The 12,384-nt window shown below is 43.6% G+C and overlaps 1 protein-coding gene across 5 annotated transcripts in view; it reads right to left on the reverse strand.

Annotated features, from left to right (window-relative positions):
* Nucleotides 1–305: 305 nt before the first annotated feature.
* The window catches only part of SPECC1 (sperm antigen with calponin homology and coiled-coil domains 1), an 85,478-nt gene continuing 73,399 nt past the window's right edge, over nt 306–12,384 (reverse strand). For all 5 annotated transcript variants that reach the window (XM_026797169.2, XM_074557149.1, XM_005493517.4 and 2 more), the window contains 3 exons: nt 6,409–6,525; nt 5,806–5,865; nt 306–5,102 (listed from right to left, as the gene is read on the reverse strand). In XM_026797169.2, coding sequence (XP_026652970.2) covers nt 5,013–5,102; nt 5,806–5,865; nt 6,409–6,525 — 267 coding nt within the window. In that variant the 3' untranslated portion in view covers nt 306–5,012. The remainder of the gene's footprint in view (nt 5,103–5,805; nt 5,866–6,408; nt 6,526–12,384) is intronic.

Here is a 12,384-nt window from a genome sequence, read left to right on the forward strand (position 1 = left end):
ACTGCTGTCACCACCTTGGTGAGACAAAAGCAGCCTCTGTGAAATTGTTCTGGAATTTGATTTCAGCACCTCTGAAAGCTCTGTGGGTGGAGGGGATGGTGCCTGAAGAAGACTCCAAGGGATGTTTCTGGCACTGTGCACACACTGCTCACCCTCTGCAATGTTCTGGCACTGCCTCCCAGGTGCTTCTAACTCTGGGATCTGTCATCTCACCTTCCAGACTGCCTCCAAACTGGCCTTGAACACTTCCAGGGATACTTTGGATTTTGTATTGTATGTAGGTAACTGAAACATTTCAACAAACCTCAGAAACAGAAAAAGATTTATTAGAAATATTACACAGATTTTGCATCATACATTTTAATAATGTTAATATTTAAATATTAGCATGTCCAAATCTGCAATGCTTAGTATGTACATTCTAATGTGCTCTTTGTATAAATTAGATTACGATGGAACATCTGTACCCAACAGGGAAAGCTAAAACTGTCAGAGGTGATCATCCCATATGACAAACTCAAGCCTGGACCAACAGTCAATAAAAACATTGTGTCCAGCACTGCCCAATGGGACTTGGCACACGTGCAAGTCAAAAATGGAGAGACCATCAGCTGAGAAAATAAAGTTATTTGCAGTTCAGTGAGAAGCTGCTTCTGCACCGTGTCGGTGAGCGAGCGTCGATGGCACTGCAGTTGGTACAAACCAACACAGCTGAGCATAGTAGAACTTATTGCTGGGTTTAAAAATGTCTTAATGCTCCATGCCCTGAGTCTTTTTAGGCAAAAAGCCCTCTTGTGACAGGAAAATGCATAATCTCATCCCATACAGCCCCTGCCTGTGATCAGATGCACAAGGCTCAGCTTTGCCAAGAGCTGGCCTGGTCAGATCCTCGCTGCTGGTACCCCCAGCACAGCAGGATGAGGGAGGTATGAACAAACCTCGTGTGGTCACTGCCAAGGAAGGGGGAAAGTCAGGGAAGCCAAAAGGTGGATTTTTGAAGAGTTCCAGGTCAGGAATCAAACTGGGAAGAACCAATCATTCTGCCTGTGTACACTTGGTTTGGTCAGAAAACTTGCACAGAACTGGTTGCACGTACAAAACAAGAGAGAAAACCTGTCAAAACCAACTTCCAATCACAGAAAGAAAACTGCCAGACCTCAAAGGGACCCTGCATAAGCCCCAAATCCCTCTGCTTAGCACAGCTGCCCTGCTGCAGAGCAGGAAGAACAAAAGTCTCTGTCCCCTTTGTGTTACCAGGACTGGCAGGGGAAGGGGAGCCTGGCAAGGGCCGCCAGCTGTGCTGGGCCCTCTCCTCACCTGCTGAGACCCCCTGGCTGCTCTCTTAGGAGGAATGCCCCTCCAGCTGACAGCCCACACAGAGCCTCTGATGTCCTTTGTGACAAAGAGCCCCAGGTGTGCCTGTGCCCTGTCCCTCTCCTCACACTCTGGGCCCTCCCTCAGCCTCACCAGGAACTTTCAGGAAAAGCTCCTCAGCCCTTCTGGAAAAGCTCCTCACAGGGCTGACTCCGGGCTCACTCCTCACTCCTCTGTACCTTCCCAAGCCATGAAACAATTTGTACCTTTTCTGTCTCACCTGAACTCCCAGGAGCAGGACTGCAGCTCCCACACTCCAATCTCCTTTCCTCTCCTCCACTGCAGAACAACACACCACCATCCCTGCCTGCAATGTCCCTGGCACTCCCTTCCAACCCTTCTGCTCACCTGCCCATCCCAAACCAGCTGTTGGCTCCCCTGCAGCCCCAGACTCCCCAGGTGGTGCCTGTGAGTGACAATTCAAGGAGCAAGGGACAAGACAAGATTTATCTGCCTGCACACCAGGGAAAGAGCCATTACTCCTAAGAGGCAAAGTCAGAAAGGATTTAGGAGGTTCAGGCAAAGCTCCTGCTCAACACCATCCCTGTCACATCATCACATTCAGGACATTTTCAGAGAATTCTCAGAACTTCTATAAAGACTACCCACATGCTCTCTTGCTTAACTTAATTAAATTCCCTAACTTTAAAGGCAGCTGGAACTTAAATTTTGCAGCTCCAATCTAAGATGTCTCACAAGGGCCTGAAGAGTCTCTGAAAACCAGGCCTGCAGCATCTCATATAGGATAAATTTAAATTCATATTGAAATTTTAAGGCAGCGTGAAAAAACAAGAGCAACTTGTGAAAATCAAAGTCTAGAAATGTAACTGTGCAATGTTTAAAAGGAAGAAACCCCCCAATATTGTAACAGTTAAATGAACAAATAAACAATATTCTTAATTTTAAAAAATAATCTGGAAAACCATCTCTCCAAGTATCAAAATAAGATGTTTTGCAGGTTTGAGGACAGAACAGTAACACTGAAGAAAAGATAAAATCAAGTATCTTCTTCCCTACTACAACTCTGTGTTGTAATTCCTACCTAAGTAAAAAAATTAGGAATACACCACTAGAATTGGGTAGAATTAGTGTTTGGACTATGCTGCTGGGAGGAGCATAGGAGAGGAAGCAGCAAAGAGATGACAAACATTGCTTTGCACAAATCATTTGGGAAAAAAAAAAAAAAAAGAAAAAGCAGCTGGACCTCACAGAATGGTCTGCAAGGGTAAAGTGAGCCTTGGTGGCCAGAGCAGTGTCAGAAGAGCCCTGGGAGCAGAGGATTCTCACACAGGAGGTGACACACACCCCATGGACACTGCAAACCCTTCCAGTGACCACAGGGTTAAAATTCCCTTTTTTTACATCATTTACTCTGACTTTGAGATGTTTACCACACACTGGGAATTAAAAGTGTTTTTCTCATCCCTGCAAGTGCCCAATCCAAAGCCCACTGAGGAATATGGAATTTTCTGTGCTGACTTCACTCCAGCTTTGAACTCCAGCCCGTTGGAGAGAATTGGGATCCCTGCCAGGGGACACCTCCAGGGAAAAGAGCTGCTGATCCACAGGCAATGGGGCCCTGCAGTGCAAATGCCTCAAGGAACTCTGCTCAGCACAGTTTTCCTCTTCCATCTCATCCTGTATTTTAGCGTAACTCATCTTGGGTTCTCCATGGACAGCAGGGTGTGCTGAGAGGTTCCAGAGTGAATTCCACCTAAGGAAAGGGATCCCCTGCAAGGAGCTGCCTTGGCAGCACTCAGCTGCTTGCTCACAGGGCAGGAACTGCCTGTGCTCTCCTCTGGTCATTTTTACCACACAGCCTCTCCAAAGACTGCAACTGGCCTTTCCCAGAGGCAATGGATTAGAATTAATTTCAGACTAAAACCAAGAGCAAGAGATGATTTTGTCCTCCCCCAGAACAGGCACTGCCTTCCTCCAGCATCCTTTGTTCAAACCACTCCCCAGCCCTGGGCTTTTCCATCTATTCCTGAATCCTGTATTCTGCTGTGAGAACACCAAGTCTGAAATACATTGTTTATTAATTAAATAGCATTACAAAGTAAAATCAAATCAAACAACAAAGCACTATGGGGAACCAGAGGCTGAGATCAGCCACCTGCAAAGCCCTTGAAAGCCTGAAACCAATTTTGTTCTGTGAAATCTCTTGTTTCCGTTTCAGGAGCCTTTTTCCAGGAGGCAGGAGCAGTGAGCACTATTATTTTTTGCAAGAGAGAAATGATGCCTAGCTCCCTAGGACTAATGTCCACAAAGCATCAGGGTTAAGCACAGTAACTAAACACCAACTTTCTCCTACCAGCATGCCTTTACATGCTCCTAGAGCAAATCCAGCAGCCTGTTGGATGCTTCCATCCTTGGAGACAAACACAAAAATTAATTTCATCAGGTGAAATGAGAGACACAGAATAATGGACACTTCACAGTGTCTGTCAGGCATTTTCCTAACAGTGTTTCTGGTGGGAAGCTGCTCCCTGGCGCCCGATCTCCCTGGCACAGATGGGTTCCAGTTACACTGTTTGTCATCTGTGGAGCAAAGCTGCACCTTCCATTGGTGCTGATATATGACTGTTCCTTCACAGCATGACATCACTTCCAAGCATGTCCCAGTGCCCCATGGGCTGTATTTCATGGCACAGGGCACAGGCTGTCTCCAGATTCCTGCCTCCAGGCAGCAATGACACAGCTGTGCTGACCAGACAGGAGCAACACAGAGGGAAGAAGTTACTCCACTCAATCCACAAAAAATATGAGATGTCACTGTATTGCTCACCTGATTACTGGCACCTTTCAAGCTAAAGCTGTTAAATTGCATTTGCAATGTTCCTGTGATAACTGTGCCTGCACAGTCAGCCAGGAAACCAAGCTCTGGCTTCCCGGAGTAACCAAGTAATGAAACTGGAGTAATAAACCTATTTTTCCTCAAAGACATTATTTCTGTTTGAGATGAAATGAAGTCCCAGCACCTAACAGGACCTTTCAGACTTATTTCACTAGCTGGTGATGAACAGAAGGTGGTTTCTGAGTTACAAATGATCCTGTTACCATCCTGCTGGTTCTGCTATGAGTAAATTAGTGCAGTTATTGGGTGAGATCTGCAAGAGTAACTCATGTTAAGGTTCTACAACTTAAGTGCATCTGTCAAAGGTGTTTTCTAAAATACATGGAGGCAAGAAAACAACATGTACTTGGGATGAATTAAGCATCTTTTGGCAAGAAGAGCATTTTTGTGAGCTTTTGTATGAACATTAATCTCCCAGCCTCCCTTGAGTGCCAGCATAGTCCACATTGACTTCAAACTTCATTGTGTAGCAGGTCTCCTGTCAAGGCAAACGTTGTTAGCCCAAGGGATCCTCTTCAGAAATATCCCATGTGTGCTTGAGAACGCTTTGCAATTTCCATGTGGGAGCAAACTTACCAATGGATTTGGTTTGCAAAGGTGGACAACAGGGAATTATTTGGTTGCAGTCCCAGATGGAATCAAACCTACGGAAGAGCCTCCTTTCACACTAAGAGCTTCAGTTGGTTGTGGAAGAGGAGCAAGCAGGCTTTTAAAGTGATCGAGTGCATCTGTAGCATTCTTTGTTCTCTTCCCCACTCGTGTCCACCTCTTGCTCTGCAGCTCAGGTCTCAAAGTATTTGTAGATCTGGGCCACGTACTGCATGACGCTCTGCCAGTCGGGCCGGTCCGTGTACAGCATCTCGCTGAGCTCCTGCCAGACACAGCACCACGCTCAGGCAGCCCCACAGCTCCCCTGGGCCCCTCAGCACCTCTGCTCCCACTCCTGAGCCCCCCACAGCCATCAGGACCACTGCAATGATCCACTGGCCAAGTGCAATTCTGAAATCTCTTCATGCATTCTACAACCTAAAATATTTCTGCCATCTGCAATCAAAGATCAGTTCTCTATACAACTTCATTTAAGCTGATGCTCCTTTGCTTCTGAATCTAGCTCATGAACCCCATAATAGTTTTCCCTTCATATTAAACTTATATCTCCCTTGTCATATAGTTAATTTTGGAAAAGTTTTTTTGAATAGTTTAATGTCTTTCTGTTTCTTAAAGCACTAAAACAACAGGAAACAAAACGGTGCAACCATTAATGTAATGGTGTAATATGGCAAGTCTGTCCATAAAATTATGAATAATCTGCAGCTGGCATCTAAAATAAGAACATAATCCATTCCCTCATTTCAATACTGGATGACTTTCAGCAGCTTCTCCAAATTATATTTATTCTGTGCTTCTACAAATTCTTTCTGGAAGTTCTCCTAACAGCATCCTGATGGTGGTGCAGCCCTCCCCAGCACTGTGTGACACTTTGAGTGCAAGGTCACTGACTGGCCACGTGGCAACAAGGAAAGGTGTTGGAATGGTGTTTGCAGCAAATGTCCCCTTGCTCAAAGGTTACTCACCAGACTGGGTTTGATGCCCACACTTTCAGCAGCTTGAAATGCCAACAGCAGATTTCTCTTCTGTAAAAATAAAGTTCAAAAGGATTAACATCAAAGCACTGCTCCTGAACCTTTCCTTGCATCTGGTTACCCAGTAAGTTTAAATGAGCAGGTGTATTTGAAAACTAAACCCCTGGACTCCATACTTGCCTGCAGACTTTTTTGAGTCTCACTCTTTTTTGATCTTTCTCACTCACAAGTTCTTTGTCTTTGAACAGCTCATCTACTTCTGCCTGAGTGACACCCTCTGTTTTTGACAAATAGGTTGTTGTGAAACTGCTTACAACTGGGAAAAAAAACCACTAAAGTTCTGTCTTTACTATGAATGAAAGGCTTCTGCAGAGGCTTTAATTAATATAAGGCATTTTTGTAGATAGTATAATTCTTACTATGATAGATACTGTCCTTGTGTTTATTTGCAGCACCTGCTGGATTTAGCCAACTTGTCACTGTTTCATCACCCAGCAGTCCCTGCATTTCTCTCTGGGAGTTCACCGTTGGTTTCCTTCCCCTTTTCATCCATTCTGTTCACTGTGAATTCTGCAAATGTACAACACAACTTACTTTGTCCTGGCTGTTGAGCTCCTGGTAAGGAATATGTGCAGGCAAATATGTGTGCAGGAGAGCACAGAAGGCCAGCCCATCACTCCAGCTGCTGCTGAAGTTGGTAATATCAATATTCTGTAAGAGAAAACATGAGTCATCCTTGAACAGTGCTACACAACAACAAAAAAAATCTCCAAACAATAGTTTTTATCCAGCCATTGAACAAAACCCCAGAGCTGAGCTAGAAATATCTGTGGTGACATTCCCACCACTGTCACCTCCAAAAGGAGGGAGGTGAAGAAAAAAATTTGGAAGGAAATAGTCTAATAGAGCTGGGAGTTTATATGGACAAATATAAACTTCCTTCCCTTGTTTCTAGACACTTGGATTGTTCTGTGCCAGCCTCTTACTACAAGGCTGCACCCAGGTGCACAGAGCAAGCCCAGTTTCCCTGTTCATGACAGCTGAGGTCCAGAACCATGGGGGTTGCAGTGACTACAGAAACAGAAAATGGTATTTTGAAGTCAGCCCATCTGCAGAGAGCTCCTTTAAACCACAGGAATTCTGGGGATATAGAGTGCACTGGGGGTTCCTCCCTGGGTGCTCTCACGAGGCACAGCTGCAGTTAAAACAGCCCCATGGCCCAGTTCTGCCCCTGTGAACAAGGTGACCTTTCTGATGCTCCTGTCTGCACTGCCTGGCCACACCAGCACTCTCAGGAATTCCCATGGCCAAGTCTTGCAGCTAAAAACAGAGCAGTGAACTGCTCCAGAGCAAGAGCTGCTGGGGCAGGGGCTCTGGGGCACGGTGGAGCTGCACCCTCTCCCACACTCCTGCAGGTGTGGAGTCACCTCCAACCCCCTGAGCAGCCACATCCTCCTCTGTGCTCAGCTGCAGTTCACACTCCCCACCCCTGCATTCTCTTTAGTTAGCCGTTTTCTGGTTTCTTTCAAGACTCCCCCAAAGACAAGGCTTTTACTGCATCTCTCATACAACAGCTGATGCAGACACTAAAACCCAGACAGGAATTATTTCAGCATGTGCTCCTTGCTCCTGATACCTCACTGATTAGTTATCCAACCTGGACCTGGTCCAGTCAGACAAAATTTCCAGTTAGTAATAAATGTCCATAACCAAACATGACTCAAATTGAAGCAGTAGTGAATATCTCAGGTTAAAATACTTTGTAATAAATCTACAACTCTAATGGGCTCAGAGAGCAGCTGACATCCCCACACTGCCCCAGCCACCACGTTGTAGGGCTCTATTAACATCTGTCAGTGAAGACAATACAAAAATGAGGCACTGGCTGAACACCATCACAAAAAAAAAAAAAAAATTTGCTTTGAAAGCTGCCTTGGCATTGCCTATTCCATAAAGTTGCAAGTTTTCAGTTGTAAGTCCAACTTTGTGTGTATGGAATTGGCTGAGCTGGATTATTCTGCTTTCTTGAAGTTTCAGACAAACAAGTTCCTTTCTATTTATCAATCTGCAGTTAGTGGGAAAGAAGTGACTGCCAAGTTACAGAAGTGTTTTTACTGAGGCCAATATGTTTTATCAGCAAATAGCTTATCAGCAAATGCCAATATTCTCATTTTATACTGTAGGATGGAAATGGAAAATGGAGGTTGTTCCTCCTCTTTCCCAAAGGCCATGGAAACAGGAACAAACAGAGCCTTAGTTATGCAACAGGACCAGACAAAAAGGGAAAGCTTGTTTGTGTAGGAATGTTGTATCTATCCTTGTTTTCATGATGCTACTATGTGAGATACAAAACTGCTCCTTCACACAGTATTTCACTATCCCACAATCAGTTCAATAATTTTACTTACCCTTGCAATTTTAAACACACCTAAAGCTCTTCTCCTTTTCCCAAATCACAATATCTACACATAAGAAGTGCTCATGTCTACCAAAACTAGGTTCAAAAATCCTCACCTCCCCAACAGCATTGTCCAGCCAGTAACTTTTGGATCTAAGTCTTACAAACAAGCAAAAGTTCAAGGATGGGATTCTGCTGACCATGTTTGAACCACAGATGAAATCTGCTGCAAAGTGGTTTGCCACAATCAACGGCCAAAACGAACTCAATTCTGAATTTTTGTCCTAAATGCAACCCCAAAAAGAACATTCAAAGGTTCAGCTCAACCATTCAGTTCACAGTACAATAAAAAATACCTAGGCATACTCAAGGTCATCTACTTCCATTTTTACATCTAACAAGAATCAATGAATTTTGGTTTCTTTTCTCTAAACAAATGCATTTCCATTTCATACACAGTACAAACTCCTCTCCCTGGCACTTCATCTTGGCTTCTGTGTTAGATACTTCTCAGTCTGGGATATAAGGACATGGTAAATGAAAAGTGATCTGTGTTTTGCTACACTGCAGCTTTATTTGTAGTAACTCCCCACTCCACCACACCAAGAGGAATTAAGTCAAAATAGAGACAACTCTGATTTCTCGGAAGATCTCTGGCTCCCCTGAAGCCATTAAAAAAAAAATAAAAAAAAAAGGAAAACAATTTAGGGAATGAACACCTCGGAAACTATTCCCTTCTCTTGATTATTTTGGCAGCAGAGCCTGTCTCAGTCTTGCTGCCACACCTCTCTCCCTGCTCAGTCCCTGAATATATGGGAGCTATTTGTGTCCATGCTGGTTGTTAATGCACAACCCCAAGCTGCATTTCTATGTCCCATTTCTGGACACCCCAAGCTCTGAAAAGCTGCATGTGGCTTCTCATGAGACACCCAGAAAGGATGGCAACACTCTGAGCCATCACAATGAGTGCAGGGAGAAATGGGAAAATGGAGCAGGGATTCAGATCAAACCGAGTTGCAGCATTTATCAGGAAAGGAGGAAAAATTTGCTGTCAAATGGCCACAGCACATCCTGTGGTCAGTGGCAGCCCAGGCTCTGTCCTCAGCACTCCTGCAGGGTCACCAATCAGTGGAAACACCAAATTCTCTTCAAGCTCACAAGTGAACTCCTCTACATCACTGGGATTGTTCAGACACTGGGATCTGGAGGCACACCAGGGAGCACAGCTATCAAAGTACCAAAGTGACCAGAAAGACCTATTTTTATGAACATTAAAGCAAAATTTGAAAAAAGAGAAATATCCAGGCAATGTTATTTGGATAACAAATGTACAATCTAGGATATCAGTGTCAGGTCAAGCCTAAAAGACACAAACCACCTGGAAGTGATTGACCTTAGCCCCCATTCCAGGAACAGGACCTTTCCTGCAGATAACAGAGCCCTTGGAGAGCCCTGCTAGAGACACCCAGGGAAATCTGTGTGATCTGTTCTCACTAAAAACAATTCTTTGTTTGTCTGAGGAAAAAACCACCACCCCATTAGATTTCACTCGATCTCTGACTCCAAGCAAAAAGCAACAATGACATCATGCACTCTTCAGTACAGTCTGAGTAGGTTAAAATCCTGATACAAGATATTCCCACTATGCACGTGTTACTGTGCCCACAGCAATGGCTCTGAGTCATAATTTTCTCCCTGAGAGCCAGAATTACCAATTACAGACATGAATCAGCTTGAAGCTAGCCTGGAATCTGAGGAAGAAGGCCTGCAAGAAATACAAGCTGAGCATCATTATTCCATCCAGCATCCCTTCCTGCCTCTCCCAAGTTATTGGGATGGAATGGCACACAAGGAACCTGCCAGAGTGGCTGATCATGGAGGTTCAGCCCATGCAGAATATAAAATGAAATACCTGAAAATAAATCTACTGAGTAAATAGATTCAATTTATTGAATCTATTCAATTGCCTTGTTTTTAATAGCAGCTTCCCTCAAGTGGTTCATCACTACCCAGGCCCCCACAGCTCCTCCTGAACAGCTCAGTGGTTTTATTGGATATATTTAAACACAGGTCTGAACAGAAGCTCTGCACATCTGAACCCTGACCTTTCTAAAGCAAAATGGATCAAGGTACCTCAACAGGCAACTTCCAAAGAGGACCCAAACCTACCCATCTTTAACAACAGCTGCACAAAACTGCAGCTCTAATTTGATTTATTACACCCTAACTGGCTGGGCCAGGTTAACAGGGTTCAGCCAAAGAGATTTTATTCAAAAGAATCTTTAGGCTCTCACTGGGCAAGTTTTGAACAGTTCCTAAGAATCAATATGAGGAAAGGATGGCTCCTTTCAGCCTTCCAAACAAGCAAAACACTCCAGTTCATCTGAAATGCTCCAGCAAAGATATGGAACATCTGGGCAATCTACTGGAACTATGGGTGAATGAGAAGTGTGGTCAGGTCCAGTTAACAGGGATGAAAGGCATGAATGCCTGAAATGAGAGGCTGCCTGGATTCTTCTGTAATTGCAGGGTACACCCAGATGACAACTGCACACAGCTATTTTCAATGGGGAGCTGCAAGTCTGAAGTGATTTGTACATCACATTTAGTCCATCTACTACCAGGAAGCTTTCTCAATTCTCTCACCAATCTTTTTCTCTTAAATGGAATCCAAAATGAAGTAATGCCTTGTGATTAAAAGAAATCAAACCAGCAATGTATTGCACAGAGATTAAGTGAGTAGCCAGGGCTGGGAAGGAAGCCAGGTGACCTCCTATCCTCCAGCCTGTATTAATATCCCTGCTTCAAATGGCCCAGCCAACTGCAGTCTCATAAGAATTGCTTTAAATTTCTTTAAAATGTTGTGTTTTTATCCCATAATCCATATTTCTAAAGCTTCTCTCAGCATGTCAGTTAGCCATGTATCTTATTGCTGATTACACATGCATGGAAGAGCAGAGCTCAGATCACAAAATGCTCTCTGAAAATGCAGTTAAATCATGTCATAGCAGCACTATGAAATGAAAAGGAACTGATGCCAGCTCTTTAAAAGTCATGCCATTTACTGCATTTCTTTTTATAAAGAATCCCTGCTTCCCATCACATTTTTAGGTTCTGTTTGCTCTTTTCTCCACTGCTGCCACAGGTGCTGCTTTGGGTTTACCATTTATCATTTGCTTCAGTAACTGTGAATTAATGAGCTCTTTAGCAAAGATAAGATATTAGAGGATTTATGGCTGTTTTTTTTTTTTTTTTTTTTTTTTTTGTAAAAGCATCAAACACCAATTTGCTATAGAATTTACATACAGCAGAGACATTTAAACAGAGGAAATTTAAAAAGGATATTATGCATCCTACACAAAGATGTTTCAGCTCCCAACTATTTCCATCTCAAAACTCAGAGAAGATACCAAAAAGTCAGGCAGATCCAATTTTCTTATATTAACTTTCCTACCCATGGCAGACTGGCAAGAATAGGTGGAATGGTGCTGTCTAAAATTCTGTGTTTAAAACAAGCTCATCCGGACAGGATTTGTCCTACAGACATTGTTCAGAGTAAATTCTAAAGCCATTCTAAAACAATCCTGCACTCTTCAAACTCAGCTCTTTGCTCCTGTGGTTCAGGACCTCTTCAAGGCAGCTTAGTTCTGATACTGTGGTTACAAGGGAGAGGTGGTGCTGAAATGGCTGAAGTTTTCATGACAATAAAAAATGAAAGTTGTAGCAAATGGGAGACAGCTAAGGTAATAAAGTAATTATGTAGCCTCCTATTTCCTTTGCTTGCAAGGCAAGATTCTACTGACACTGAAACCATCCCTGCAACCAAGCTGCCTGAGGAGCCAAACAGCTCTGCTGGTGCCTTTTACTGCTCCTTTTGTTTGCATTTTTATACATAAAGACTGAGATTTTATAAAGAAAACAAGTTCTAATGAACACAGGCTAGAGTAGCTGCTGGCACAGCTTATAACACACAGTGGATGAATTTGAACCTTTCCTAGCAAATAATCTGAGTTGTTTTGAATGCAAATAACCCCATGACAGCATCCTCATTACTAAAAGTCACCTACTTCAAAGGTTAGTAAAGTTACAGGAGTTTGTACATATTCCTCAGTTTGGGTCTTAATTTATTGCTATGCACAAGAGAGACAGAAAATGTATAAAACCACGTTCAC

This window comes from Zonotrichia albicollis, chromosome 22 (genome assembly GCF_047830755.1).
Source record: "Zonotrichia albicollis isolate bZonAlb1 chromosome 22, bZonAlb1.hap1, whole genome shotgun sequence".
Classification (NCBI taxonomy): Eukaryota; Metazoa; Chordata; class Aves; order Passeriformes; family Passerellidae; genus Zonotrichia; species Zonotrichia albicollis.